Source organism: Mastomys coucha, unplaced genomic scaffold (assembly GCF_008632895.1).
Source record: "Mastomys coucha isolate ucsf_1 unplaced genomic scaffold, UCSF_Mcou_1 pScaffold1, whole genome shotgun sequence".
In the NCBI taxonomy this organism is placed as follows: domain Eukaryota; kingdom Metazoa; phylum Chordata; class Mammalia; order Rodentia; family Muridae; genus Mastomys; species Mastomys coucha.
In genome coordinates this window covers 74,835,850-74,863,611 of record NW_022196891.1, presented here as the reverse complement: position 1 = coordinate 74,863,611, position 27,762 = coordinate 74,835,850, and the positions used below count along the sequence as shown (strand labels likewise).

The following is a 27,762-nucleotide window of genomic DNA, read 5'->3' as shown; positions in this document are numbered from 1 at the left end:
AATTTTCGCCTTATAGACCCACGTACTACCAAAAACTAAAGGTTCTAAGTTGGGCTCACGACAAGAAAATGCTCTGTAGTAAACCTAGGCTATTCCGCAAGCTGCCACACCAAGGCCACGTGATCCACTGGACCTGTCTGTGGCAAACAGGGATGCTGTTTGGAGATGTTGGCAGGCCCAGAATCACAGAACAGGTCTTTAGAACACAGAGCTAGACCCTTCTAAGTCTTGCCGAAAACTACTTTCCTTTTCAATAGTTCTTGGCTTGCTGTTGGGCCTCAATAGAGACTGAATGTTTGACCTTAAGCTACCTAGTTACCATGCAACTTAAGCTGTTCATCATGAGCTGTTACCTGATACAAAGGGATGAGTCCTAGTGGGAAGGCATGGCAAGCAAGCAAGCATGGTGGCTGGAGCTTCCTTCTTGAACTATGACCATAAGTGAGAGAACACTGGGAGTGGTATGTGGCTTTTGAAGTCTCAAATCCTGTCCCTAATGACATATTTCCTCCAGCAAGGCCACATCTTTTAAACCTACCCAAACAGGACCACCAATTAGGGACTAAGTATTTAAATGCAGGAAACTCATTTGGACAGAGACAGGGTTTCTCTTTATAGCCCTGGCTGTCCCTGGAACTCACTCTGTAGACCTGGCTGGCCTCTAACTCAGAAATCCATCTGCCTCTGCCTCCCAAGTGCTGGGATTAAAGGCCCAGGAATCCTAAAATGCCACCTGTCTGTCCTCTCCAGCTATTGACTGCTGGCATCTTTATTTACCAATCTGAACCACCTGGGGGGTGGGGGGGTTCCAGGAAGCTACAAGCAGACATTCTTGTGCAAACAGTTTTCTAGGGAACATAATTAGCATTAGAGATACAGTTAGTTAACTCTTCTGTAACCAGATGTTCATCAACCCCGCTCTTTACTGATCCTAAATACCACTACAGATCTCCCAGGCTTCTTCCTTGTCAGTTCCCTCTGGCTCTCTCTTCCTCTTTTCCTTTCTCTCCCCCTCTTCTTCTCTCCCTCTTCCCCTCTCTCCCTTCCTCCCTCTGTGTGTGTGTGTAGATGTATTAGTGGCATATCATGAATACAGGAAGTTACTGTATAATCTCTGATCCCATGGGCGAACACTTACTGAGAAGTTAGGTGACTAGAAATTGGGTCAGCATCAGCAACAAGATGCTGACAGCTTATGGCAAATTATGACATTGACACCATTTTTATTTTCCTGTTTATGTGGTTGGCATTACAAGCAAGCACTGTACTGCACAGCACAGCCATCCCCTGCAACAGATGTTATGTTCTCAAGGTTGGATCTTGATTTCCCAAACAATTTGCCCTGAAAAAAAAAAAGAAAAAAGAATTTGCAACACAAAATTCATTTAGGGTTAGATCCATCTGCATACACACTTAAAGGCAGTGCTGTTACTGTTAATTTAGTCACTAAAAAATGCCCAAAGTTGTTTTCTTGGAATGCCATGCTTACTTTAGTTTTAAAAAGTGCCTCTTGCAAAGCTGCTTCTCTCACCACCGCAACAGAAGACTTCTGGTACTGAGTTAACTGGTCTAGGATGCGATGAGATCGTGCCTAATTTCCGATCCCAACCTGGAATTTAAAACTAATGAGTGATTGGCTTTCGGGCTACTCACCCTGAAATTTTTAACACACCATCTTTTAAGAAACCATGTATAATGAAAGTATTTTAAGACACTTAGAGGGATATAATTAAAATATGGGTGCCAGGGAGATGGTCAGTGGGAAAAGGCATGTCTTGCTAAGTCTTAACAAATTGGTTTCAACCCTCTGGCCCTAGACAGTGGAAGGAGAAAACCAATCCCTACCAGTTTACAGGTGACCTCTTCATGCTCATGTGCATGAGCACACATATAACACATAAGAATGCAATTTGAAAAGTTTTTTAAATATAGAAAATAATAGAATCAAAATTTCTTTCTTTAGTTTACAATTAATAGATATTATTAGATTATATTAAGATGTAATAAAAATCATTTGATTTTTATTTTGATGACCTAAGCCCAGACTCCTGTTCTCCTTTCCTGTATTGTCTGGGGGATAAGTCTGTGCAAACTTTGTGTCTGTAGTTGTTGCCATCTCTAAATTCATGCCTGCTGGAGCCCCCATCCCCACCCTAACTCTTTACAATCCCTAGCCAGTCCTAGTATGTAACAGGAAGGGTCCAAGGAAGTCATGGGTTGAACGCAATGACCTTTCACAATGAGGCAAAGGCTAGAGCATTTTAATGATGGCATTATAACAAAAGTTTACTCTGATATTAGGTGTTTTAAACACTATAGAAACAAGCATGTCATAATATGAAGAGTGAAAAATAGTTCATTAATCTAGGGAATAAGACTAGAAATGTGTGTCAGGAAGATACTAAGGAAGGAGATAAAGAGATTTAGGGAGCAGTGATCCCTAAATCAGGGCAAGATCCTACCCAGCTAAGTTTTTTGTTGTTGCTATTGCTTATGCTTACTAATGCAGGCAGATTCCTGAGTTCAGGGTCAGCCTGGGACAGAGCTAATCCAGGAGTGGTCACAATGGCAATCTCAGGATGAGGTCCCACCCAATTAAGTTTACAAAAGCAAGCAGATCTCTGAATTCTTTTGCAATGTTGGAAAAATGAAGAAAGAAAAAAAGTGTGTGCTGTCCTTTTCCTAAGAGTTAAGAAATACTAATTCATGAGTTGGTCAAGAGGGAACCCGAAATAAATAACTGAATTAATATGTAACTGAAAAAAACTGCTTTTGATCTGTATGAGATGAGCCAGCAGAGAGCAATAGCAGTTCTTTTTTAGAATTTTTCCCTAGCAAGAGCTGAGCTGTCTGAAGACCTCTGGAGAGCAAACACAGCTTTTCAAGAATGTTTTTCTAACAGGATTTATGATTTTAGTTGGGGAATTCATAGGGAGTAAACACAGCTCTTTTAGAATTTTTTTATATTTCTTTTAGAGTTTTTTCTGACAGGATTTCTGACCTTATATCCCAAGAATTACTTAGGAGAGCTGATACTTCTCTTTTAGAATGTTTTTGGGGGATCCTAAGGGCTTTTTCCTGTCCCACAACCTCCTAACAGCTTCCCCCTCCCTCCTGGGGTCAAGGCTACACCAAGTTCTATTCTTCACACACAGGACCACTTTTGAGTAAAAAATTCCCAGACTGTACTGATAGTCACCTGAACCTCTGGAAAGTCCCAGATAGGGTTCAAATTCATGCAATACTTGCTAGCCAATAGATTTAAAGGTCAATATGCTTAGTTAGTAAGTTTGAACTGTAACCTTGCTGATGTCACCTGTGCCCCAAAAAGTATAAAAACTGTGTGTAATAGCCATTTGTGGTTGCCTTCTCATCATTCGCCTTGAGGGACTGATTGAGGGTTGACTCCCAACATGCCAGAAAATAAACCTCTTGCTTTTGCATCGATCTGCTTCTCGGTGTTTCACTTGAAGGCTGGTGTGTGTGTGTGTGTGTGTGTGTGTGTGTGTGTGTGTGTGTGTGGTGTGTGTGTGTGTGTGTGTGTCTTACATTTGGGGGGCTCATCTGGGATTTGAGGAAACCCTTGAGGGACCACCCACTAGGCTGATCAGAGGGAAAAAGACTGAGTTCGGCAATGGCAACAGGTACCTAATTGTTTGTCTCTCTGTCTTCTGCTTTTTCTTTTGGCTCCCAAGCACTGTGTTGGCTAGAAAGCCTCTGGTCTGGTGCGGTCGATTGCGGTGGGCAGATGTGTTTTAAGACCTTGACCGTGGGGAGTAGAGGATGCCTCAGGCCCCCTGGAGGGAGTCAGGAGGACTCTGCTCCTTTTGGAAACACCGGGAGCCATGAACTGTGTGTATAACCCGATTTCTGTGCCTGAGGCAGGGGTAAACTGTCTGTGTGTTGATTGCTTTTCTCTGTGTTCTTGGACTTAGACTGTGTGTGTCCATGGCAAGGGCCAATTGTCTGTGGGTTGATTGTCTTTCTCTGTGTTTATTGTTGTTGGTTTTCTCAGGGGCTGATTAATCTCTTTGAGATTGTTTTATTGACTCATCAGCCCACCCAGGATGATACCCAACAACTCCTGAGAGTGTTCTTCATGACCAAAAAGTGAGAGAGGATAATGCAGAAAGCCAGAAAGTACGTCCCCTCAGACACAGGGGCACAATCAATTGACCAGCCTGTCATCAACCCGGGATGATATCCAATAACTCAAGAGAGTGTTCTTCATGACTGAAGAGTGAGAGAGGAAGCCAGAAAGTACGTCCCCTCAGACACAGGGGCACAAGCAATTGATCAGGCTGTCATCAACAGCGGGGTCTTCCCCTGACTAGACCTGACTGGGATTTTAATACGTCAGAAGGTGAGGGGTACCTGAAGGTCTACCACCAGGCTCCATTGGCAGGTCTCAAGGAGGCCGCAGGACGACCCACACATTTGGCAAAGGTATGTGAAGTTAGACAGGGATCAGATGAGTCACCTGCTGCCTTTCTAGGGCAACTCATGGAGGCATTCTGTCAATATACACCCTATGACCCCAAGCTACCGTGACTATGGCTTTTATAGACCAGGCTAGTAGAGATATCAGGAAAAAGCTTCAGAGGCTAGAGGGACTACAGCATAAGTTGTTGATGGGTTTAGTATAGGTTGCTGAGAAAGTCTACCATAACATGGAGACAGAGGAGGAGAAAGAGCAAAGAAAGAAAAAGGAAGAGGATGAAAGGGAGATGAATTAAAAAAAAAAAAACGCAACAGAATAGGAATTTGTAGAGAATCTTGGCTACAATGGTTAGGGAAAGCAGAGAAGAGAGATTCCAACCAGAGAGAGTCAGGAAAGGGCCAGTGTGGATATTGCAAGGAGAGGGGCCACTGGGCCTGAGAGTGCCCCCAACAAATGGAAGTTGGGGGCAGGAAATTCCAGGCCTTGGGAAAAGCGCCCCCAAACATCTAAAGTGTTAGCCCTGGGGGAAGACAGTGATTAGGGAAGACAGGCTTTGGACCCCCCTTCCTGAGCCCAGGGTAACTCAGTGTGGAAGGGAGAGCCACCCAATTCTTGGTGGACAGAGGTGCTCAATACTCGGTCCTTCTCCAAGCCAATGGCCCTGTTTCCAAGAAAAAAAATCTCGGGTCCAAGGAACCACTGGCACCAAAATGTATTCATGGATTACCTGAAGAACAGTAGACCTAGGGATGGGCTGGGTATCCCATTCATTTACGTTCATCCCAGACTGTCCCTACCCTCTGTTGGGGCGAGACTTACTCTCCAAGATGGGGGCCCAGATACACTTCCTGCCTGCTGGGCTGCAACTAACTGGCCCAAAAGGAGAACCCACGGGTGGAGGAGAGACCTCTCCTACTGACCCCTACTGGGAGCTGAGGCTACCTGCTGAACAGACAGGAGCAGTTTTCTCTCCATGAAGGTCAGAGACAAGTGGGTGCTGTTGTGGTGAATGGCACAAATGTCATCTGGGCTGAACCTCTATCCCCTGTCCCCCAACCCCCAGCACATCAGCACAGAAAGCGGAGCTAATTGCCCTCACCAAAGCCTTGGAACTTGGGGCCGGCAAGAAAAATAACATCTACACGGTAGCAGGTATGCCTTTGCCATAGCCCATGTCCATGGGGCTATATACCAAGAGAGAGGATGGCTCATATCAGAGGGAAAAGAAATAAAAAAACAAGCAGAAGATCTTGGATCTTTTGGATGCCCTGATGAAGCTGGCAACTGTGAGTATTATTCATTGCCCAGGACATCAGAAGGGAAGAGACTCAGTGGCCCGAGGCAATAACCAGGCAGATCAAGTGGCTCTAGAAGTGGCTATGCAGGAGCCTGTCCTGGTTATGGGCCTGCAAGAGACACCCACTGGGGAATGGGACTGGAGTAAGGGATGGCCTCACTTAAAATATATGAAAGAAGAAAGGATTGAGATTGCTAGCCACCCTGCCAACTATTACCTAGAGAAGGAAGGTTATGCACACAAGAACGGAGAACTATACTCCCCAGAAAGCAAGCAAAAGACTTACTTGGCCAAATGCATAAGTGGGCTCATTTAGGGGATAAGGTCATCCAGGCAGTCAAGGGATCTAAGATATATGCAAGGGACCTCAGGGTTTTAGCCAGGAAAAGAGTAGAGCAGTGTAAGGTATGCCAGCAGGTGAATGCTTATGCTAAGACCGGAAACTATGGTTACAAATACCTTCTAGTGTTTGTGGATCCTTTCTCTGGATGGGTTGAGGCTTTCCCCACTGTGCAGGAAACAGCTACCAGGGTAGCCAAGGTATTAGAGGACAATTTCCCGAGGTTTGGAGTACCCAAGGTAATTGGACCAAAGGTCCTGCTTTTGTCTCTAACGTAAGTCAGGGATTGGCAGAGATATCGGGGACTAACTGGAAGCTCCATTGTGAGTACCGTCCCCAGAGTTCAGGGAAGGTAGAGCGAATGAATAGAACCGTCAAAGAGACGGTAACTAAATTGTCCTTGGGAGACTGGTGCTGACTGGGTGCTGCTCCTTCCACTGGCCCTGTTCAGAGCCCAGAACCCTCCCTACCATTTTAACCTGACCCCTTTTGAGATCCTGTATGGGACCCCCACTGCCACTGCCTTGACCCTGGCTCTTGACACTCCCCCATCCCCCAGTGACTTTTCAGGCTGACTTTTTTTTTTCAGGTTTGATTGTAAGCTTTCCAGATCAGCCACCAGGAATTGTGGCCTAAACTTAGTGCTCTGTATAACGCAGGTACCTCAGAGGTTCCACATTAGTACCATGTTGGAGACTGGGTATATATTAAGAGACATCATGTTGAAAACTTGGAAGCAAAGTGGAAAGGGCCGTTCCTAGTGTTGTTGACCACCCTGACCTCCGTTAAAGTGGATGGATTAACTGCCTGGGTTCATGTAACTCATGTCAGACTAGCACCTGTGCCTGATGTCAACTGGATAGCAGCCAGACACCTGAGCAACCCCCTTAAGCTCAAGATCACCTGCCCTTCTGCAAGGCCAGAGAAACCATGAGATGGCTATGGTGTATCTTCCGGAGCTGAGCCTCAGCAACCCCCACACCTCTACCAATGTGATTTGGCAAGTATTGTCAGCCACTGGGGATGTAGCTAGGTCCACTACAGAGGAGCACCCACCTTATATCTGGTGGCGGGACCTTGTCTTTGATCTCTGTAAGTTAGCAGTGGACATTAACTCCTAGGATATCCCCACCCTAGAGACACAGGGGGAGGGACTACCTGAATGTAGGGGACGAGGGACTTGTGAATCTAAACCATGTCCCAGAAGCGGCCTTGGAGGGCAGGGCTTAGGGTGCGGACACCCAAAGTTGAGGAGTAACCCCCATATATGTATGCCCCTGAGGTGGGAGAAGCCAGCAGCAGGCCCATCAGTGTTGGGGGACCAATCACTTTTTCTGTGCTACCTGGGGGTGTGAAACATCGGGAAGCACATACTGGAGACCATTCCAGGGGTCAAGATTCAATGGCCAAGGTGAGAGAAGGGCTAGCCAAGCAGAAGAGAGGAAGAGAACAGAGTCGGGGCTGGTTCGAGTCTTGGTTTAACTCCTCCCCTTGGTTAACCACCCTCATATCCACCTTGTTAGGGCCCTTAATTGTTCTCCTGCTATTGTTGACATTTGAACCCTGCATATTGAACAAGCTTATATAGCCTTCATAAAAGGGAGAATAGGAGCAGTGTAGCTGATGGTCCTGCACCAACAATATGAGTTACTTACCCAAGACCCTTGAGTGTAGCTCCAGAATTGGAGCTTGTACAAGAAAAGGGTGAATGAGGGACCCTAAGGGGTTGTGCAGTCCCACACCCTCCCTAAAGCTTCCTTCTCCCATCTGGCATCAAGGCTAGGCCAAGTTCCATCCTCCACCCACAAGAACATTCTTGAGTAAAAAGTTCTCAGAAGATACAGATAGTCATCTGACCCTCTGGAAAGTCCCAGGTAGGGTTCAAATGTGTGTCCTGCTTGCTAGCCAATAGATTTAAAGGTCAATATGCTTAGCCAATAGTTTGAACTATAACCTTGCTGATGTCACCTGTGTCCCTAAAAAGTATAAAAACTGCTTGTAATACCTATTTGGGGTCACCTTGTCACTCACCTTGAGGGACTGAGTGAGGGTTGACCCTAACACACAGGAAAATAAACCTCTTGCTTTTGCATCGATCTGCATCTTGGTGTCTCACTCAGGGGCATCTTGAAATAAGTACCACTGACTGCGGTTCGGGGTCTTACATTTTCTAGCAGCTATTAGAGAAGGCTGTCTGAAGAGCGAATAGAGCTCTTTTAGATTTTTTTTTCTGGCTTTCAGCCTGGACATCTCTTCCCTCCTGACTCTAGCATCCCTCCAGACTGCAGCTACCTTCTCTAGGGACAAAAAGCAGAAGGGAAATCTTTCCCAACTCTACCACTCTTAAACTCATTTGGTAGCCCAGGTCAGCTTTGAATTTGCAATATGCAAGCTTCAGCCTCTAGAGTAGTTGGTTATACTTGTATCATCAGTTTTCTGCTTTTCAGTAAAAAGACGGGAACTTTTTTGTTTGTTTGGTTGGTTTTTTTTGTTTTTTTTTTTTGTTTGTTTGTTTGGTTTTTTTTTTGGTTTTTCGAGACAGGGTTTCTCTGTATAGCCCTGGCTGTCCTAGAACTCACTCTGTAGACCAGGCTGGCCTCAAACTCAGAAATCCGCCTGCCTCTGGGGAACTTTTTTTAAGGAAAACTATTATGAAATTAGCAGTGCAGGCTGTGACAGGCAGGATTGCTTTGAGGTGAGCCATGATGAAAAGCAATATGGGTGTGAATTCTGCCTCTTTCCTCCTGGTGTGTGGTTTATGGTTAGTTCATGAGACATCTTGGAAACGTGTTTAAAACAACAGCACTCAGTCCAGAGAGCTGTATAGGGACTAAATATGTGCCTGCCCAAGTGTGAGACCACCCCCCCAAAATGTTGGGGATCACTCAATTAGAAGCAATTCACTCAATGAGTTAAAGTTAAGCATCAATGACTATGGTGACGAGGGTACTGTCTAAGTGGGTGTCCCATGAATACCCAGGGTCCCCTCTGCCTGCCTTGGGGACCCTCACACAGGCCACAACATACAGACATGCTACCAAGGGAGTGTAGAACTTCCAAACCATGTAAATTATTGCTATAGGCATTTAAAAGGGTTCGCTCAGCAAAGCACCAGTGCACTCAAGAATCCATTGCCAATGCTCAGCGGGTTAGCTTTTGAAGACAATGACGGGCCTTCACCCTTTTGATCTCAGATGCAAAGAGCTAGGAAGAAAGGAAGAAGGCTTGGGCTTTGACTTCTTTCAACTCCTAGATCTGCACATGTATCTATCTCTGCCCCTAGTCTGACTGGTCCCAGTCATGCCCTTTGAGGCCCCTAAGCCCCCATGCCAGGCTGATCTTGGCCCACTGGCAAGGTTAATTTTAGGTGATAGCACTTACCAATCTCATAAAATGGCAGGGAGTAGTCTCTTTGGTAACTTGTTTCATTATGCCACAAGTCTGTAGGCCTTGACAATCTTCTAAAACAAATGTATCGAAAGAGCGTTTGCTGGTCTAATTGAGGCTGATACGAAACTTTGCTCTTGAGTGGAATTGCCAAGTCTATGAGGGGTCTATATTGAAACAAAAATAGCTTGCTGAGCACCTTTGGAGAACTGACCCATTTTCTCATGAATCTAGGAGTCAAAGCATTTTTTTTGTTTGTTTGTTTGTTTTATTTTTAGCTAGACTAACCCCCATGGCTCATCTTGGTGTTCTATAGAGTCGTTGTAACCTTCCCATGCTCCTCCCCAACTGTCCTCCAAAGATGAAAGTGAACAGGAAATCTAAATATAATGGCCAGTGACATCATTCACTCCTGAGAGTATTCACTTACAGGCCTGGCATGCTCAAGGCTTGGATCTAAGTACACTGGGACACTAGGTGACCTGCACTGAGACCTTGAAAATATACGTGTATTTTGTTTTGGCATGTCTAGCAGTGAAGGATGTCAACAAAGACTAAGAAAGCTTTTCAGGGGACTTTTGTGCTAATGGAAGGAATGGGAACACCTTCATGTTGAAAAACATCAGAAGTGACAGACAGGAAATCCATAATGCATCTCATTGCTTTAGGATTCTTTTTCCCATCTTGGAATGAGATTGGATATAGTCAATAATTTTTTTTTAAAAAAAATGTTCTCTGACAAGGCACTAAACAAACCATATAAATATATGGGCACCTGTCATTTCCTCTCTTGTTTGTTTTCTAGTAGAGAACTCAGCATTAAATAGCTTTTTAAGTCATGTATGATGGCACACACCTATAGTTCCCAGTGACTCCAAAGGCTATGGTGGAAGGCCATTTGGGCTCAGCTTAACTTTGAGACCAGCCAGGGTAGTAATAGGACCTTATCCCCGGAAACTTAAAAACAGACGTTACTCTAAGTAAATACTTGATTTAGTACCAAGAGCCCTGTACTGGGACTTGGAAACTACGGATTACACTTTAAGCCTAACTTTTTTTGTTTGTTTGTTTTTGTTTTTCGAGACAGGGTTTCTTGTTTCTCTGTGTAGCTCTGGCTGTCCTGGAACTCACTCTATAGACCAGGCTGGCCTCGAACTCAGAAATCCGCCTGCCTCTGCCTCCCAAGTGCTAGGATTAAAGGCGTGCGCCACCACTGCCTGGCTAGCCCCAACATTTTTAATAGTCTGGTGTATTTTCCCCCTTTTATCTATCAGGTAATACTTGTGATTTACAGTATCATTATCATTATTATTATTATTACAACTGTGCAACTAGGGACTGGAGAAATGGCTCAGCTTCTACTGAGAACCTGAGTTCGATTCCCAGCACCCCCATGGGGCAGCTCACTTCTGGCTTCCATGGGTACCTGCACTCAGGTGTACATACCTACATACATACACGTACATAATTTTTAAAAATTAATCTTTAAAAAGATAATGCAGCCTATGTTCCTTTACTTATCATTTTAGCTTTGATGACCTTCTTAGAAATTAAGATTTAGGGCTATGTCTCACCTTGGATCCTTCCTCACACTGGGTTCAAAATGGAGTCTTGCCAGTTGTCCAGGGTAATAGCCTTTGATGTCCCTTCCTTGGTGAGTGATATATAGCCTAAGTAGGCAAGAAAGAAGTCATCACTACAGTCTGTTCTTTCCAGAGGCATACCAGCTGGTGTGCGATAGATCATTTATCTGGACTTTGTGCTCTGTTCCAAGTGACTGAAGCCAGAGGAGTTTCCCAGCCATGTTGGTTGGGATTCACAATACGTGTCTTTCCACCAGACCTGAGTTTGTGGTATTGGCTGGTTTCCCTTCCCCAGTAACCTCTAAACCTGAAACAGAATGTCATTTACTTCCAGGATTCACAGGGAGATACTTAGCATGTCATGTCAAGAGATTAGGGAAAAGTAAAAAGGAAGAGAGGGAAGGAAGGTGGGACAGAGAGTGGGAAGAGAGGAGGAGGGACTAGGAGGAGCTGGGGAGACCATCTGTAAAACCAATGACAAGGAGGGACAGTCAGAGCAGCTTAGAGCACTGGCTGCTCTTGCCGAGGACCCAGATCAGTGCCCAGAACCCACATCTGACAGCTCACAACCTTCCATAACTCCAGTTCCTGGGATCTGATGCCCCTTTTCTGGACCCTGAGACTACCTGCACACACGTGGTACATATATATGTACATATATATACATATATATATATATGTATACACACACACACATACACACTCAGGAACATACATATAAAATGAAACAAATCAATCTTTAAAGTCAACGAAACAGATGCTGATAATTGCTGAAACATAGGAGTAAAAAAATGAGAATTCCTTATTATTTAACCTTTGAAATAAATGTTTATAAGATTCCGTAGTAAGTTTTTTACTTAACTGTAGTAATTGGTTATATATTGACCACAATGTCAAGGCATGTGGTAGTAAGTCTGGGACGGGGGTTCTAGTCTCATCTAGGAGAGCCGTGTGGTGAGGGCAGACCGGTCTGACTCTCCATATATCCTGGGCTGGCCCTGAACTTATATTACCACCATCTTCCTGCCTCAGTACTGGGATTGCCAGTATATGCCACCATCTTGGTTCTTGTTTTGAAGCATAACATGAGCCGCCTGCATGGGAAGAAGTATGTCTGGGGTGTGAGCTTGAGGTGTGTTTCTGTAACCGAAATGCAAAGGTATGTGGAGGCCTTGGCTCCCACGATGGCGCTGTTGGAAAGTGGTAGAGCCTGTGGGGATGGTGCTTTGGGAAGGTGGGTCATTGGTAGTGCTGGGACAGGAGAATAGGAGGAACCCTTACACAAAAGCTGTAAGACTAACATTCAAAAGGAAGCCACCGACAGAGGTTAGAGGACAAGCTGATGGGATACTAAGGAGGGCTGGGTGTCTAGGGCTTGCCTAGGCTAAGAGCATGGGGAAGAGTCTCTAGAGGAGGGAAGTCACACGTAAGCCAAGACTAAATCACAGCTGAGTTCAGAGTATGTGTGGATGTGCTTGCTTTTTGCGACTGTAACACGTATCAGATAAATCATCTTAAAAACAATAAAGGACCAAGTGCATCCTCTCCCACTGATGCCAGATAAGGCAGTCCCCTGCTGCATACGTAGCGGGAGAAAGGAACAGGCCCACGTTCCTTTGGTTGGTGGCTTAGTCCCTGGGAGCTCTGAGGGATCCGGTTAGTTGATACTGTTCTTCTTTCTATGGGGTTGCAATCCCCTACAGCTGATGCCCGAGAGAAGGGGGGATGCTAGAGGGATGAGGTGGGAGTGGGTGGGTGGGTGGGGGAGCAACCTCTTAGAGGCAAAAGGGAAAGGTGATGGTGTAGGGGTTTCATGGAGGGGGGACTGATAAGGGGGACAACATTTGAAATGTAAATAAATAAAACAATAATAACTTGGTTGGAACTGGCACAAAAAAAAAAAAAGAAAGAAAGAAAAGAAAGGAAAAGAAAAAAAGAAAAGAAAAGAAGATATATCATTAAAAGTGATACCAAGGTAGAGAGATGGCTCAGGGGTTAAGAGCACTGACTGCTCTTCCAGAGGTCCTGAGTTCAATTCCCAGGAACCACATGGTGGCTCACAACCATCTGTAATGAGATCTGATGTCCTCTTCTGGTGTGTCTGAAGGCAGCTACAGTGTGCTCATATATATATAAGTAAAATCTAAAAAAAAGATATCAAAATTAAAAAAAAAAGGTTATTTTGCCTTCTGGTTTCAGTCTGTGACTACTTAATTGCCCTGTTGCTTCAGCCACACAGCACGTCATGGCAGGAGTGCACTCTAAAAGTTCCACCATCCCTCCATAGCACCCCTGGCAGGGAGACCAGGCCTTCAACATACTGGTCTTCAGGACCATTCAAGATCTGAGTGATTGCAGGAGTCAGAGGGTGCGTGGCTGTCTAGTGTGAATCAAAGCAAGGGCTGGGCAAGGCAGGTTCTGTCTGTGCAAACAGATCTCTCAGAGAGCTCTAATTTTCTGAATAACCACAGGTTGTCTGAGCCTGCCTAGTAGCTAAGATGATAGGAGAGAGAAGTTGGCCCCAAAATAGAGAAGACATGACATTGCTGAGTGTGTGGGAAGTGGAGTGGGCGGTGGGGGCACTTAGGCAACCTCTAGTTCTGACCACTGGGGTAGCAGATGCCCCAGATTCAAAGGCATCTGGGACGCCGTCCTCCCGTCCGCTGGCAGTGCTGCCTACAGCAGGCTGGTTGATCCTCTCTGACGTCATCTATACAACAAAGCCTGCTGAGGCTCTGCAGAAGTACATCTTACACCCTCCGCTGGCTTTCAGCCGTAGGACCCGCTGCAGTCCCTTGGAAGAGACCCCTGGCTGCCCGGGTGGAAATGGTGAGAGGTGGAGGAGAGTGAGCCGCTAACATGGGGGCGGGGGACAGGTTGAGTGGAGAAGTGAGGAGGTATGTGGGGGAGGAAGAGATGGCTCGTTTTGCTTCTAACTTTCCTCTCTTCCTTTTGCATGTTCCACTCACTTAGCCACTCCGTTCCCTACCTTGTCAAAGCTGCCTATTGAACCAGGGACTTAAGCGTGCTAAGCGGGAGTTCTGTCACCGAGCCCCAGCCCCCACCCTTTATTTTTATTTTGAGATAGGGTCTCTCTGAGTTGTCTATACTGTTCCCCAAACTCACAATCCTCCTGTCTCAGCCTCCTGAATGCTTGGGTTTGAGGTGGTGTTCTCCATCTTGCCTGCCCATCTCCCTCTGATTCTTTAGTGTGAGTTTTCCAAGTTCTCAAGTGTCACCTTAAACACAAGAAAACTTCTAATTCAGCCATTAAAGTAGTGAGGGAGATTTAAAAAAAAATCACTTTAGGGAGAAATGCTTGGCCAGGGGCTTTATGGTAAGTACTCAGCTTCTCCCAGGAGGTTTGGCGTGAGGAAAAGGATGAATGAATGGGAATATGGGAATGCCCCGTGTGTCAGGCCCTGCTTATAGGCTCCTGACTGTGGAATCAGTCATAGAGAGCCCTCCTAAGGTGAGCGGGTAAGCCCGCTGCATCTGCTTACACTGTTGTGTGCCCCTGACAGCTTGGAAAGGATGGGCTCCACCTATGTGAGACTAGATCTGTCCCCTGGGAGGGTGGCTGAAACCAGAACAGCCTCTGGACTTAGTCACGGAGAACATTCAATACACATGGGTGAGTTCAGGAGTGAATTTGTCTGTCTATACAGTACCGCTGCCAGAGGGATACCTACCATCTTGTACCCCTTCCCAGGCATCTGGGCTCGGCCTCCAGCCTTAATGATAGGTTCCCATTTAATTATCAGGCACCTAGCAAAGGAAACATGAGCTCCCTGCTTTTATAACTGTTTTTTTTTAAAGATTTATTTATTTATTTATTATATGTAAAGACACTGTAGCTGTCTTCAGACACCCCAGAAGAGGGCATCAGATCTCATTACGGATGGTTGTGAGCCACCATGTGATTTGCTGAGATCTGAACTCAGGACCTTCGGAAGAGCAGTCAGTGCTCTTAACCACTGAGCCGTCTCTCCATCCCCTTATAACTGTTTTTAGAACAGCAAAAAGAAGCTCGGAGAGACTAAGTGGGCATTCTGGATCCTACTCAGGTAATAAATACCGGAGCCATAAAACAAACTCAGTCCCCAAATGCTATGTCTTATTCAGAGCCATCTATGGCGTGTGTAGAATTTATATATTTTTTTCCAGAGAAGTTTAGTTCTATTTCTGTTTGGGCTGTGTGATTTTCCTACTTCTGGGCAGACAGCAAGCAGACCTAATGTCCAAAGGACAGAGAACGCTGATTTGGGTTCAATCAGAAGAACTGTTAATGAAGCTCAGATTGTATCTGCAGCGTTCAGACATGGGGGTACTCTCGAAGTTCATCTCATAGTAAAGACAGCCATATCTAGACAGTGTCATAATGACAGCAGTGAATGCTGCAACATGTTCAAGAAGCTTGGGGCTAAGTATCTCAGCTAAGAATATGAACAAGTATAGAAAATGAGATTAAAGTCTATCACAATCTCAACACCATTTAAAAGCCCAAAGTTCAAAGTTTCCTCTGAGACTCATGCAATCTCTTAACTATAATCCCCCATAAAATCAACCAACGTAGACCAGCCAGCTCACGTACTTCCAAGTACAGTGGCATAGACTATGCATTACCATCCCAAATGGGAGGAAACGCAGCACATGAAGAGACTACTGGATTAAAACAACACTGCAAACGCCAAATTGTTATCTCTGTCTGATGTCCAAGGGTTTAGATGACTCTTCATACATCCCACTCCTTCCAGTTCTGTTGACTGCAACACACCTCTCTCCTGCACTGGTTTTACTTCTAATGTGGAGCTCTCCTTGACAGGAATTCCACCACTCTGGCATGGCCGACAGCTTTGGGGCTCCAGTGTAATTTGGGCTTACAGAGCTTCAAGCAATGGCCTCTCCAGGCCTCTATGCTGGGACTCCCCTGCTACAAGCCTGTCCTGGGGTGGCTTTCCTTAACCTTGGAAGAAGAGTCCACGTCTCCTTTCTTGTGTGCTTCTGGATTCTAAATCTAGAATCCATTTATTTTTATAATAACTTAAAAATAATTCTAAAAAGTTTTTTTTTTTTTTTTTTTTTTAAAGAAGCTAGCTCCCAGCATGTGAAGCTTGCTGCCCCAAACTTTTTAGTTTCTAAATCTCTGCAGATCCATAGCAGGGGATGATGGGAGAGAGGGCTTAGGCCTTATGGGTAGTACTTGCTGTCTCCCAGCAAGATAAATCCAGCACAGTAAACTATAGCTATAGAGCTTATTATCCCATGCGATAAATGGCCTTGGAGAATGAATGAAAGCCCCACCCCCACCCCTTGGCCTCACTCTATGCAGTCAGCCCTAATATCGCACAGAAATGGGGTGGTTTTATTTACCCCAAGAACAAATGGTTCTGGTTCAAAGTTTGGGCTTGAGTTCCTCATTCTTCCTGGTGAAGCCCGTTCCACTAGAAAACCAACATCTGTCTCATAGTTTGGGTGTTTGGAGTTTCTTGGTTGCTTGGATTTTGCAAAGAAGGTGTTCTTAACTCACAACTTTCGATACACTGGGAGCTAGAGATTGGTTCAGTGGTTAAACCCTGGATGCTCTTTCAAGGGATCCTGGTTCAGTTCTTAGCATCCATATAAGACAGCTTACAACTACCTGTATCTCTAGTTCCAAGACCTAATGTCCTCTTCTGGCCTGTAGGGGCACTTGCAAGCATGTGGCACACACACACACACATACACACACACACACACACACACACACACACACCACATGCATGCATATTGTTTATATCTTTTTAAAAAACCATACAAACCCCACAACTTCCTCTAAACTCAAGGACTAGCTTGACACCCATCCCCCACACCACCCCCACCACCCCCACCCCCGCTCCGGCAGCAGTTGCTCCCCAGTGCCTGGGCAGCAGGATGGGTGATTCTAGTCCCCTGGGGAACCTGGCTTCCGCTGCCTGGTGGTTTCTGTGCCCAGGCGAGCCTTACCTAGGTGGAACTGATGGGCGACGCTCTACAAATTCTCGAAGTCGGATGGTCGTCATGATCAATGGGCATCTGAAAAAGCTGTGGAGTGAAATTCCACATTGCCAGTTTACATACATTCCCAGGCATTAGCTATTGCTCCAGTACAGATCTGGACCGTCTCCAAAGGCAAGCCCTTGCTAGGCCAGTAGACCTGGGCTGTATAGGAAAAGTAGCTGAACCCCAGACAGCCTTGTGAAGCAAGCCAGTAAGCAAGGCGTCTCCATGGTTTCTGTTTCGTTTCCTGCCTCGAGTTCCTGTCTTGGCTTTCTTTCAAGGTGGACTGTAGCCTGTAAGCTAAATAAACCCCCTCCTCCCCAAGCTGCTTTTGGTCAGAAGAGCGAACATCAACAGAGAAGAAAACTAGGCTTCTAGGAACAGCTTCCTGAGTTTTGTTGTCATCGGCTTACAAGCTTCCTCTGGCCTCCCCTAAACCTGACTGTGTTGTTGAAATGTTTAATTCCAATCTGGGGTTTCCATCCCACTTTTGACGATTCAGTTCCTAGATAAAAGACACACAACTCTTATTTACAATAAGCCTTGAACAACACAAGAGCTGGTCAGGTATCTACCCTCTATGCTGTTAGAATTTACTTTTCTATTGATCCCCAAGTTTTTTTTTTTTGTTTATTTATTTATTTATTTATTTTTGGTTTATTTTCGAGACAGGGTTTCTCTGCATAGCCCTGGCTGTCCTGGAACTCACTGTGTAGACCAGGCTGGCCTCGAACTCAGAAATCCACCTGCCTCTGCCTCCCAAGTGCTGGGGTTAAAAGCGTGCGCCACTGCCACCACAACCTGGCCCAAGTTTTTACTTATTATCTGGGCTGCTCTTAACTCCAGTTAGCTAGCCCTCAGGGCCATGGTTTCTTGACTCCTAACCCATGGTGGCTTTCTCCTCCTCCTCCTCTCCTTTCTCTCCTCCAACCAGGTCACTCCAAACCAACCTGTCCAGTAATTGGCTGTAGCTAATTTTATTTAACCAATAATTTTAAATCAAGGAACAAAATTTCTAGAACAAAAGCTTGCAAACATAAAAGTCCCTCAGAAGCCTTGACCTTCGGGGGTAGAATTTAGTTTTACAATACATAGCAACAGACCAAACCTTATCAAACTGTGCTCTTTTTAAAGCTCTCCCTTCTCAATATAGAGCCTTTTTCTATCTTCATACTTACCTTAAATTGTGTTGTTTCTTATGTTTTATAACTTATCTTTGATTATTATTGGAGAATTGCCATAATCAAACAATATATTTAAACATTCATGTGAGCAAGTCCATAATGGGGAGGGAAAGTGAGTGGGTGGGAGAGAGGCCTACTTTTTTTTTTTTTTAATATTTATGTATTTATTTCGTGTATGTGAGTACACTGTCACTGTCTTTAGACACACCAGAAGAGGGCATCGGATCCTCATTACAGTCAGTTGTGAGACCAGGCTGGCCTTGAACTCAGAAATCCTCCTGCTTCTTACCTCCCAAGTGCTGGAATTAAAGGCATGCGCCACCACTGCCCTGCTCCTATTCCTAGTACCGTTGTGTACCTTGTAGACTGCCTACCCTGTGTGTGGATAGGTTGTCTACTGTCTACATAAAGAGAGCCGAGTCTCTAATTTTCATGAACGTGGCAACCCAGGCTAGCCAGAGAGCCCTAGCTGGAGACTCTTGGGGCCTATGCAAGTTATTTCCCAGCTCTGTGTATTGATTACAACACCCTTTGTAGGGTTCCGCATGGCAATTCTGTGAGCGGGTATGCTCTGTGACTTAAAGGCACTCTTGAGAAAGGAGAACCCTGAGTTTGTGAGCCTGTGACATATACCCAGTAGCACGCATTCTTGTGGCGAATCTGCAAATCACTGTGACTATTTGACTCCCAAGAAGTTAAGTAACCAGTTAAATAATAACCAGGGCTATACAGAGATACCCTATCTCGGAAAAAACAAACAAATAAATAAATAAATAAATAAATAAATAAATAAATTTGAAATTTCCCAATAGCAACCAACCCATTGTAATAACTAGAGTGGTTAATGATAGATCCCAAGAAGCCTGTTTATTGCACAGCATATTTCCCCCCAAGAGACCTATTTTAAAAATTCAAACTAATATATGCTAATGTGCATATACTTGAGGCTCATGCATACACTGCGTGCCAATCCATTCTAAACCCCCACCCTTCTGGTGGACACCCACCCCGCTTCCCCATCCCCAGTCGCTACTCTACTTCCGGGGCAGCTTGGCTTCTTTTAAGAGAGGACGTTCGTTCTCATCCTCCTGAGGCCCGACGTTGCATGAGTCGGAGCTTCTTTATGGCTGCATCGTGATCCTACGCCATATTTCTTCATCCACCCCCTCTGCTGCTGGGAACCTGGGCTGAAGGGGTGGGTGTCTTGGCTACTGTGAACATGGCTCTGTCTCTCTGTGCTTTTGCCTTTTTTTTTTTTTTTTTTTTTTTTTTTTTTTTTTTTGGTGGAATGAATGAATGAAAGAAAATTTAGGTAAACGCAACTGAGCTCTTGAGAAGTCAAACCCCGAAACCCGAATGTTGAGGTTCTTACATATGATATGGAAGAGGGAGCCAGCATTTAGGACATTTGCTCTAACACACTGCCCTCTTCTCTTGATGAGCTAATGCTCGGTACTAGAAGCTGTGGATGAGCATCGTAGGCAGCGAACCTGTCATGGGTTGCCTCTCTTGGACCAGGCCAAGAGAGACACATTAAAGTCTTTGAGTTACTGGAGGCCTGGGAGGGAATCTTGAGATTGTAGCTACATTTTCATTTCTCTCCTTTATCTCTTTTTAAAATGTATTTTTAGCTGGGCAGTGGTGGTGCATGCCTTTAATCCCAGCACTTGGGAGGCAGAGGCAGGCAGATTTCTGAGTTCGAGGACAGCCTGGTCTACAGAGTGAGTTCCAGGACAGCCAGGGCTACACAGAGAAACCCTGTCAATAATAATAATAATAATAATAATAATAATAATAATAATAATATGTATTTTTATTTATGTGTACGTGTGTGTATGTGCCTCATATATTTGGGTGTCTGCGGAGGCCAGAATAGGGCAACAGATTGCCTAGAGCTGGAATTACAGGTAGGTGCCAGGGACTGAACTTGGTTCTTCTGCAAGAGCGGCAAGCCCTCTTACCCACTGAACCATTTTCCCAGGCCCAAAATACATAGCTCTGTGCTGACATTCCAACACCATTTACCACCAGAGGCCTCAAGCAATGAGGCAACCTGTTCCAGGGTAAGACCTTTGCAATTGTGAGTGTTTCATTTACTGTTCTATGAAGTGAGGAGACACCATGACTAAAGCAACTCTTATTTTAAAAAATATCTTTTAATTGGGGACTTGCTTACAGTTTCAGAAGGTTAGTCCGTGACCAATTATGGCAGGAAGCATGGCAGCAGGCAGGCTGGCATAGAGCTGGAGCAGTAGCTGGAAGCTCACGTGGTTCTCAAGTTGCAGGCAGAGAGAGAAACTAGACTTGATGTGGGCAAAAGCCCATCCCTTCTGACATACCTCCTCCAAAGAGGCCACGTCTACTCCAGTAAGACCATGCCTCCTAATCCTTCCTAAACAGTTCTACCAACTGGGGACCAACTAGTCAAACACTATGAGCCTATGGAGGCCATTCTCATTCAAACCACCATAGTGAGCCAAAATACGATTCTTCTAAGTTGATTATCTCAGATATTTTGTTATAGTAATGGATAGCTGACTCAGACATCATACAGCATTTTTTTTAAACTGAAAACATAATATACTCAGAAAAATAATGCTCTAAAAGGCATCCATAATTTATCTATTTTGTTTTCCATAAATCCATGCAAGTATATATTTATACATCTAAAGTGATATTATTTATTCTCTAGAATAATCTTTGTTTTTTAAAATGTTATGAGACAGTTTCTACATTGCCACAGTTATTTTAATTACTTATCTCAATATTTAATAATTATTAATATTATATAATAGCAATATATTAATAATCATAATATATGAATAGTAAATCTTAATATTTAGTGTTCCTTGGTGTTTTACTGGTGAGACCCATCCATCATCTTATTTAGTTAGTTCTAAAAACTAGATCCAGGGTTCCTGCCTGCTAAAGTTCATTTTCTACCACTAGGCTGCACACTGTTCTCACCACCCCATTTAAAACAGGACCCACATCTGCTCCCAAGCCCTGTGACATTATACAACCCCTATGCTCCCTGCCAAACCCAACAGCTGCAGGAGTATACGAGGTTGCGTCAGAAAGTCTGGACATTTTCTCTAATGTCAGGCACCTGAGAAGCTTTTCCCAATGGAGACAGGTTTTCCCAGGGCTTGTCTTAAAAGCAATTTTAAAAACTATCATTGACTTCTTTATAAATGCCGGCACTTGGATGCAGGAGGATTGTAAGGCAGCAAGATCCTCCCTAAGAAAATAGTATCCTCAAACCAGATGTTAGATGCTTAGCACAGTGTAGAATCAGTGACAATTACTCCATAGGTTTAGCTAAAATATGAATAAGAAATGAATTACAAATTATCAATTAGTTTAGAGAAGAGCCAGAAGCAGAATATTTAGGGTCAGGGTCTTAAAATCTTTGCTGGTGTTTATCCACTAGGATTTAGAAATCTCAAAGAATAGTCAGTACATTCAGGTTTTCTTGATGATAACAACACTGAGGTGATGATACAAAGAGAATAAGTTGATGTATCTAACATTTGTAGCTGTTCAGGGGCATGGCAACAATGTTAGCTGGAGTCTGATGAAGGGATCCTAGCTGAGAATATATGACTCAAGGAGACAGAGCACTTGGCAGGGATTTCTAAACAACTTCTTAACTTCTTAAGTTAAGAAACAGCAATTTCTTGACTTAAGGAACTTCCAGAGAACTACCTTAGTCCCAGGAAGTAGCCTCTTATGCCTAGTGAGCTCCCTCACAATTCCACGGGCCTTCCCAACACCTTCTAACACCTGAACCCTTAGGTGACTGACTACATCCAAATCATAGCAATCAGGGAGTGGGGTTGTCAGCTGTGTGTATAGATAGTACCTGTTGACTTCCTAGATAGATTGTGTAAAGCCCTCTCGCCTTGGAAGAGCTGTGTCTGTGTTCAGGACATTCAAGGTGACATAATCACGTGACAGCATAGAGACAGCATAGGGGTGCTAGACCAGCTCAGCCTCCTCTCCCCGCCCCCCCATGGCTGCGGGGTTGCTCTGCAGCTGGGTATACCAAACTTTTATAAAATACTGAGAAAAAAGAATATTCAGAACATCCCAGGTAGAGCACTGTTGACATTCTAAAATAATTTTTAGGGACGGGGACATAGCGTACCGATTTCAAGAGCTTGCTGCTTTTTTCAGAGAACTGAGTTTCAATTTCCAGTACTCAGGCAGCTAAAACTTCCTGAACTTCCAGCTCCAGGGGATTTGATAGGTGTCTTCTGGTCTCACGTGCACAGACCAGTACACAGATATACACACATACGTAACACCTGAGGCGAGTGGGGAGGCAGAATTCCTGGCTTTGCAAAGAATTTCCACCGTAAAGCTGTAAGTTGTGAGCACCTATTCAAAATGTGCCAAGTGGTGATGGCTCATGCCTTTAGTCCCAGCGCTTGGGAAGCAGGTATCTGAGTCTGAGGCCAGCCTGGTCTATGGAGTAAGTTCTAGGACACCCAGGATAACACAGAGAAATCCTGTCTTGAAAAACCAAACAATTAACCAACCTACCCAATCAACCATCCAACCCACCAACCAACTAACCAACCAAGCAAACATACAAAAAGCAAAATCAATCCACTCATTTCGTCGTAATGCAGCCAGAGTGAGAGAGGCCCAGGAAGTAAGAGCCTTGCTGCATTACCCGCTCGGACAGCAGTGGGCAGGGGCCTCCTTCTTCGGAGAGGGCGGCAAGTGTTTGAGTTACCTCTGTGTGGGGTGTGCTGTGAAAGCACACAGCCAAGCTGTGAGACCTGATCCCTTTACATCACTCAAAGGGGATTATGATGTACTGTGGGGTGGAAAGTTTTGCTAAGCAATGCCTTTCAGGCTTAGAGAAAGCCTGTTTTGAACGTCTCTAACAGAAAGCATAGCTGCACGTAGAACGTAAGGGCAGAAACTGGTGTCAAGGAGAAACCATACCGGTAAGTGACCCAGACTATCGAATCACTAAACTTGCTTTTCTACAAACATTGCTTCCAGGGTAACATAGGGTCAAGGAGCTGGTGCTATATTGTGTCCTTTGCAAGTTGGAACTGAGAAAGTAGGGTTGGCACAGGGACAAAAGAACCCAGCACTGCCTGGTCTAAAATGACACTAGGCTACGGAAGGCCACTGCTACTAAAGCCATTGAAAGAGGTTTTGATTTGTTCAGGAATATGATCCAAACCAAGTCACTGACCATCACTGTAACACAACTACACAGAAAAGCAAGTGTCAGTCAGGATGGAGAATGGCAATAGAATGGTCGTTCAGACCCAGCCAGAGCAAAACTAAGCCCCAAACAAACACTGGCCTTGTCTACAAGAGGCTGGCCTGGAAACAGAGCAGGGCTCGATCAAACAAAGTTTGCAAGTAGGAAGTGAAATATTCCTCTGAAGCTGCTGATGGCATGTCGGGGAAGCCTGGGCAAAGGCTGGGTTTTGACACTTATCCTTTTTTTTTTTTTTTTTTTTTTTTTTTTCCTTTCAGCTTGGGCCCTACCCTGGAGAATGATGTCACAACCAGGGTGGTTTCCCCATTTCCATTAAGCCCCTCTAGAAACGCCCCCCTCAGTATGTCCAGGGGTGTGTCTCTTAGGAGATTGAAGTTGACAATGAAGATTAGCCATCATGGCAAGTAGGATTTTTCTTCTTCAGATTTTCCAAGTTTGGAAGAACTCCTCTCCAGTGTCTGCTGGGGAGTCCCTAGCTGGGGACAGCCTCTCTTCATTCATCTCTCATTCCTTCTGTGGTGATTAGAGAGATTGTTCTCATTTGCATAGAATCTCTAAACATTCCCTTAAGCTGACAGGATGGCTCAATGGACAAAGACACTTGCCAGGAAGCTTGAAGACAGGAGTTCGATTCCTGGGACTCACATTAATTAAACAAACAAACAAACAAACAAACAAACCAAGAACTGACTCCTGTAAATTGTCCTCTGACTTCCACACATGAGCTTCATGCCCCTCTTCCCCCCCATCCCCAAATAAACAGGGGTAGGGTCGGGGGTGGGTTGTTTTAAAAACGACATGTGTTCCCAGAATTTAGGTAATATCGAGAAACAAAGAACATTAAAGTAATATAATCTTCACCGGGTGGTGGTGGCGCACGCCTTTAATCCCAGCACTTGGGAAGCAGAGGCAGGCAGATTTCTGAGTCTGAGGCCAGCCTGGTCTACAGAGTGAGTTCCAGGACAGCCAGAGCTACACAGATAAACCCTGTCTCGAAAAAACAAAACAAAACAAAAAAAAGAAAAACCAAAAAAAAAAAGTAATATAATCTTCAACCCAGAAAGACTAGTATGCTTATCTAATTAATCATTAATTAAGTTATGGCTACTATTGGGGCAGTGGGTAGTGTCTTGGTGCCTAGTTAATCAGAATTCCTTCCAGGATGGAAAAACTATGCTGAAGATCCCTCCCCTGCCATCTACAAAAATCCCTTTTATTCACCAACTTGGAAAATGCAGTCAGCCAGCCAACCATGACCGTTTGCTTAAGCCTCCACACTGACTTCTCACGTAAAGGTGCCTTAAAAAAAAAATGGAGGAGCTTTTAGGTCACCAATGCAGGGACCTTGTGCAGGAGACCCTGGCACATCCCAGATCCTACCTTCGATATCTGCTGAGAGTGTGAGCTGATCTTGCTAACCCACAGCTTCCCTGGGCCAAAGAACACTGGAGTCAAAGGTTTATGGTCCCATGTGCAGGCGGCCCACAGTCTGGACTTGTCATTGTGAGGAAACCTCTGTCCTTAACTGCTCCCTCCCTCCCTCCCCTCCCTTTCCCTTCTCTTGCTTACGGGCAGTCCTAGGTGAAGCTATGACCACATTTACCCTCCCATGAACCTCCTTTCCTCCCTACAAGTCTCCCTTCCTGTCTGTTTTGCTTAGGAATCACTGGTTTTTTTTTTTTTAAAGACAATCTTCACTTAGAGATGGTTGTATAGTCAAGTGCTACGTCTTCTCTCTCCTAAAGCCAGTGTTGGTTTGTTTCCTATCACTGTGATAAAAAAAAAAAAAAAAAACCAAAAGCAGCTCGGGGGATGTGGGTGGCCGTGAGGGAAGAGTACCACACTAGGGGAGAGCCTTTGGGGAGACTGAAGAGATGAGAAGTCCCTTCCTGGTGATTCAGCTTGCTTCTCTAATTTCTACCGTTCTGAAGTCATGGTGTTTTTTTTTTTTTAAAGACTTATTTATTATTATAAATTTATTTATTTATTATTATAAATAAGTACACTGTAACTGTCTGGAGACAGCACCAGAAAAGGGCATCGGGTCTCGTTATGGGTGGTTGTGAGCCACCATGTGGTTGCTGGGATTTGAACTCAGGACATTTGGAAGAGCAGTCTGTGCTCTTAAGCGCTGAGGCATCTCACCAGCTCTGATCAGTGCTCTTAACCGCTGAGCTAACTCTCCAGCCCCCAGACACATGGTGTTTAAGGGAAACCTGTCTGGTGTTGATCAAGCAACTGGCCAGCGAGGCTTGAAGAAATCCTGGGATGTGGAGTCAAAGAGGCCAAGGCTTGGGATGGGGGTGGGGTGGGGAAAGGGGATGGGGGTAGGGTGACCTCAGTGGTAGGTCACGTACTTCATGCACGAAGGCCTGGGCTCATTCCCCGGAACAACCAGAAGCAACAACAAAACCACAAACCCAGTCATATCCTTGTATTTCACTTACATAACAGGATGATAAAGCCACCAAGGGCTCCGGCCCTAGGACTGACCGGCACTGCCTGCTCTCAAATGTTTGTTATAATCACAGAAGAGAGAAGCCTTAGAATTCACACAGACTGGAGGCCCCACTCCAACTTAGTGACAGAAATCTGTTGGCACAGTGGTGTCTTGTCAAACTCACGGAAAAGTTGAAAAGATATAATAAAGATCACAGTGGACACTTAATGCACCCGGGACCTGCTTTCTCCAGTCTTAAATATTTTGCCACATTGCATAATTTGTCTTCTCATGCTGGAGGCCCAATCCAGGGTCTCCCACCACCACCCCACGCCAAGCACGTGCTGTAGCACTGAGCTGCACTCCTAAGGCTCTCTCCTTTCTCCTGTTTTCTTTGTTTAGATCAAACTTATTATCTGACAGTTTCGTACAGGTATGTGATGCACTGAGATTATTTACATTCGCCCTCCCCCTCCCCCTCCCCCCCACCTGCCCCCCACTCCCCCACCCCTCACCTTACTCCCTCCCACCCCACCCTTCACCTCCCCTCACCTCCCTCCCTGTCAGTCTCCCCCTAAGAGGAGTCCTTCCACTTTCATTTCTGTTTGTTTTGTTACGTGAGCCGGTGAGTTTTCTGAGACAATGAGTCTTCATTGCCTGCTTTGCTGTTTTCAGGGTGCGTTACTGCTGGTGGTGACAGGACTCCGCTCTCAGGGGAGATCTAGTGTCCTGAAATACTCCTGCAAAAGAGGAAAATGTCACCTCAACTCCACCACAAAGCTTTTAGTCTTTGAACTCTGCAAACACTTCTACCGAAAGAAGAGAGGTGACCCGAGTTAGTCATCAGACGGGCAGATCCCAGCACAAACACACCAGTAGCAAGAAAAACCAAGACAATGGGGCTTCTCCAACAATCATCACTCCAGTGGTAACTTTAGACAGTCTGGTTCCCTAATTGGTTCTTGTGGGACTTCTCCCAGGAGGAAAAAAGAGAGAGCAGGTGGGACTTCCGGCTCCCAGGAGGAAAAAAGAGAGAGAGCGGGGGCTTTTCGGCCAGCCTTTGGAAGGAGAAGCACGGTACAGCCATGTAAGATCTTGGGAAAATTAGAACCAGCGACCTCTGCTACCATCGGAGGCTGGCTGCCATAGGCTAGCTGATACGACTAGGGCAGGGATCCTGCGCCCGGCAATTGTGCTATCTGGCAAGTTCTAAAAGAATAAAGCTGTCTAAGTGTTTTTTTCATCCGAGGAGCAAAGGTGGGCAGATAATGAGAGAAGCCGGGGGGGTGGGGGGGTTGTAGCTGGCAGCTTGGTGAAGCTAGCCGGGAGGAACAAAAGAGAGGAAGCTGGTGTTGGGCAGGCAGCAGCTCCCAGCCTTCCCAGGTTGGAGGATGGTTGCAATCGATCCTGAGCTAAGCCGGATGGGAACCAGGAAAGGTCAGAGTGGGGGCCGAGCTCCTGGGAAAGGTGTTCGCACGTTTTGTTTTGTTTTGTTTTTTAAATTACAACAGTCTTCTCCAAAAATCATCACTCCAATGGTAACCCCCGTGAGACTTCCCTGAAATGAATCTTTAGACAAGGAAATAAGAAAGACAGTCATAGAGGCTGGAGAGATGGCTCAGCAGGTAAGAGCACTCGCTGGGCTTACACAACACCTGGGTTCAGTTCCCATAACCCACAAGACAATTTCCAGCCTAACTGCCCTCTTCTGGCCTCCTCCGGCACCAGGCTGGCACGAAGTGTACAGACAAACCTGTAGGTGAAACACTCACACACATAAACAAACAAAACAGCGATGGAATCTTCAAGGGCAGTGAGACA

General features: G+C 45.2%; 1 protein-coding gene and 2 long non-coding RNA genes across 6 annotated transcripts; 2 read left to right on the top strand and 1 right to left on the bottom strand.

The window, feature by feature from the left end:
* Positions 1-1,206: 1,206 nt before the first annotated feature.
* Positions 1,207-24,997, bottom strand: CUNH1orf100 (chromosome unknown C1orf100 homolog). Of its 4 annotated transcripts, none has more exons than XM_031390920.1 (6): positions 24,882-24,997; positions 17,034-17,111; positions 11,040-11,135; positions 9,460-9,632; positions 1,490-1,609; positions 1,207-1,342 (listed from the first exon to the last, which is right to left on the bottom strand). In XM_031390920.1, the coding sequence occupies exons 2-5, from the start codon at positions 17,087-17,089 to the stop codon at positions 1,497-1,499; spliced, it is 438 nt and encodes a 145-aa protein (XP_031246780.1). In that variant the 5' UTR covers positions 17,090-17,111; positions 24,882-24,997; the 3' UTR covers positions 1,207-1,342; positions 1,490-1,496. The 4 variants fall into 4 exon arrangements, with proteins under 4 accessions (XP_031246780.1, XP_031246773.1, XP_031246768.1 ...); XM_031390913.1 differs by lacking the exon at positions 24,882-24,997 and adding an exon at positions 22,932-23,040; XM_031390908.1 differs by lacking the exon at positions 24,882-24,997 and adding an exon at positions 22,849-23,002.
* Positions 3,608-8,174, top strand: LOC116104159. The gene is made up of 2 exons (XR_004123706.1): positions 3,608-5,727; positions 6,738-8,174. It is a non-coding gene; the product is annotated as an uncharacterized LOC116104159 (long non-coding RNA).
* On the top strand, positions 23,062-27,187 carry LOC116104148. Its single transcript, XR_004123703.1, has 3 exons — positions 23,062-23,211; positions 26,344-26,374; positions 26,617-27,187. It is a non-coding gene; the product is annotated as an uncharacterized LOC116104148 (long non-coding RNA).
* Positions 27,188-27,762: the final 575 nt, after the last annotated feature.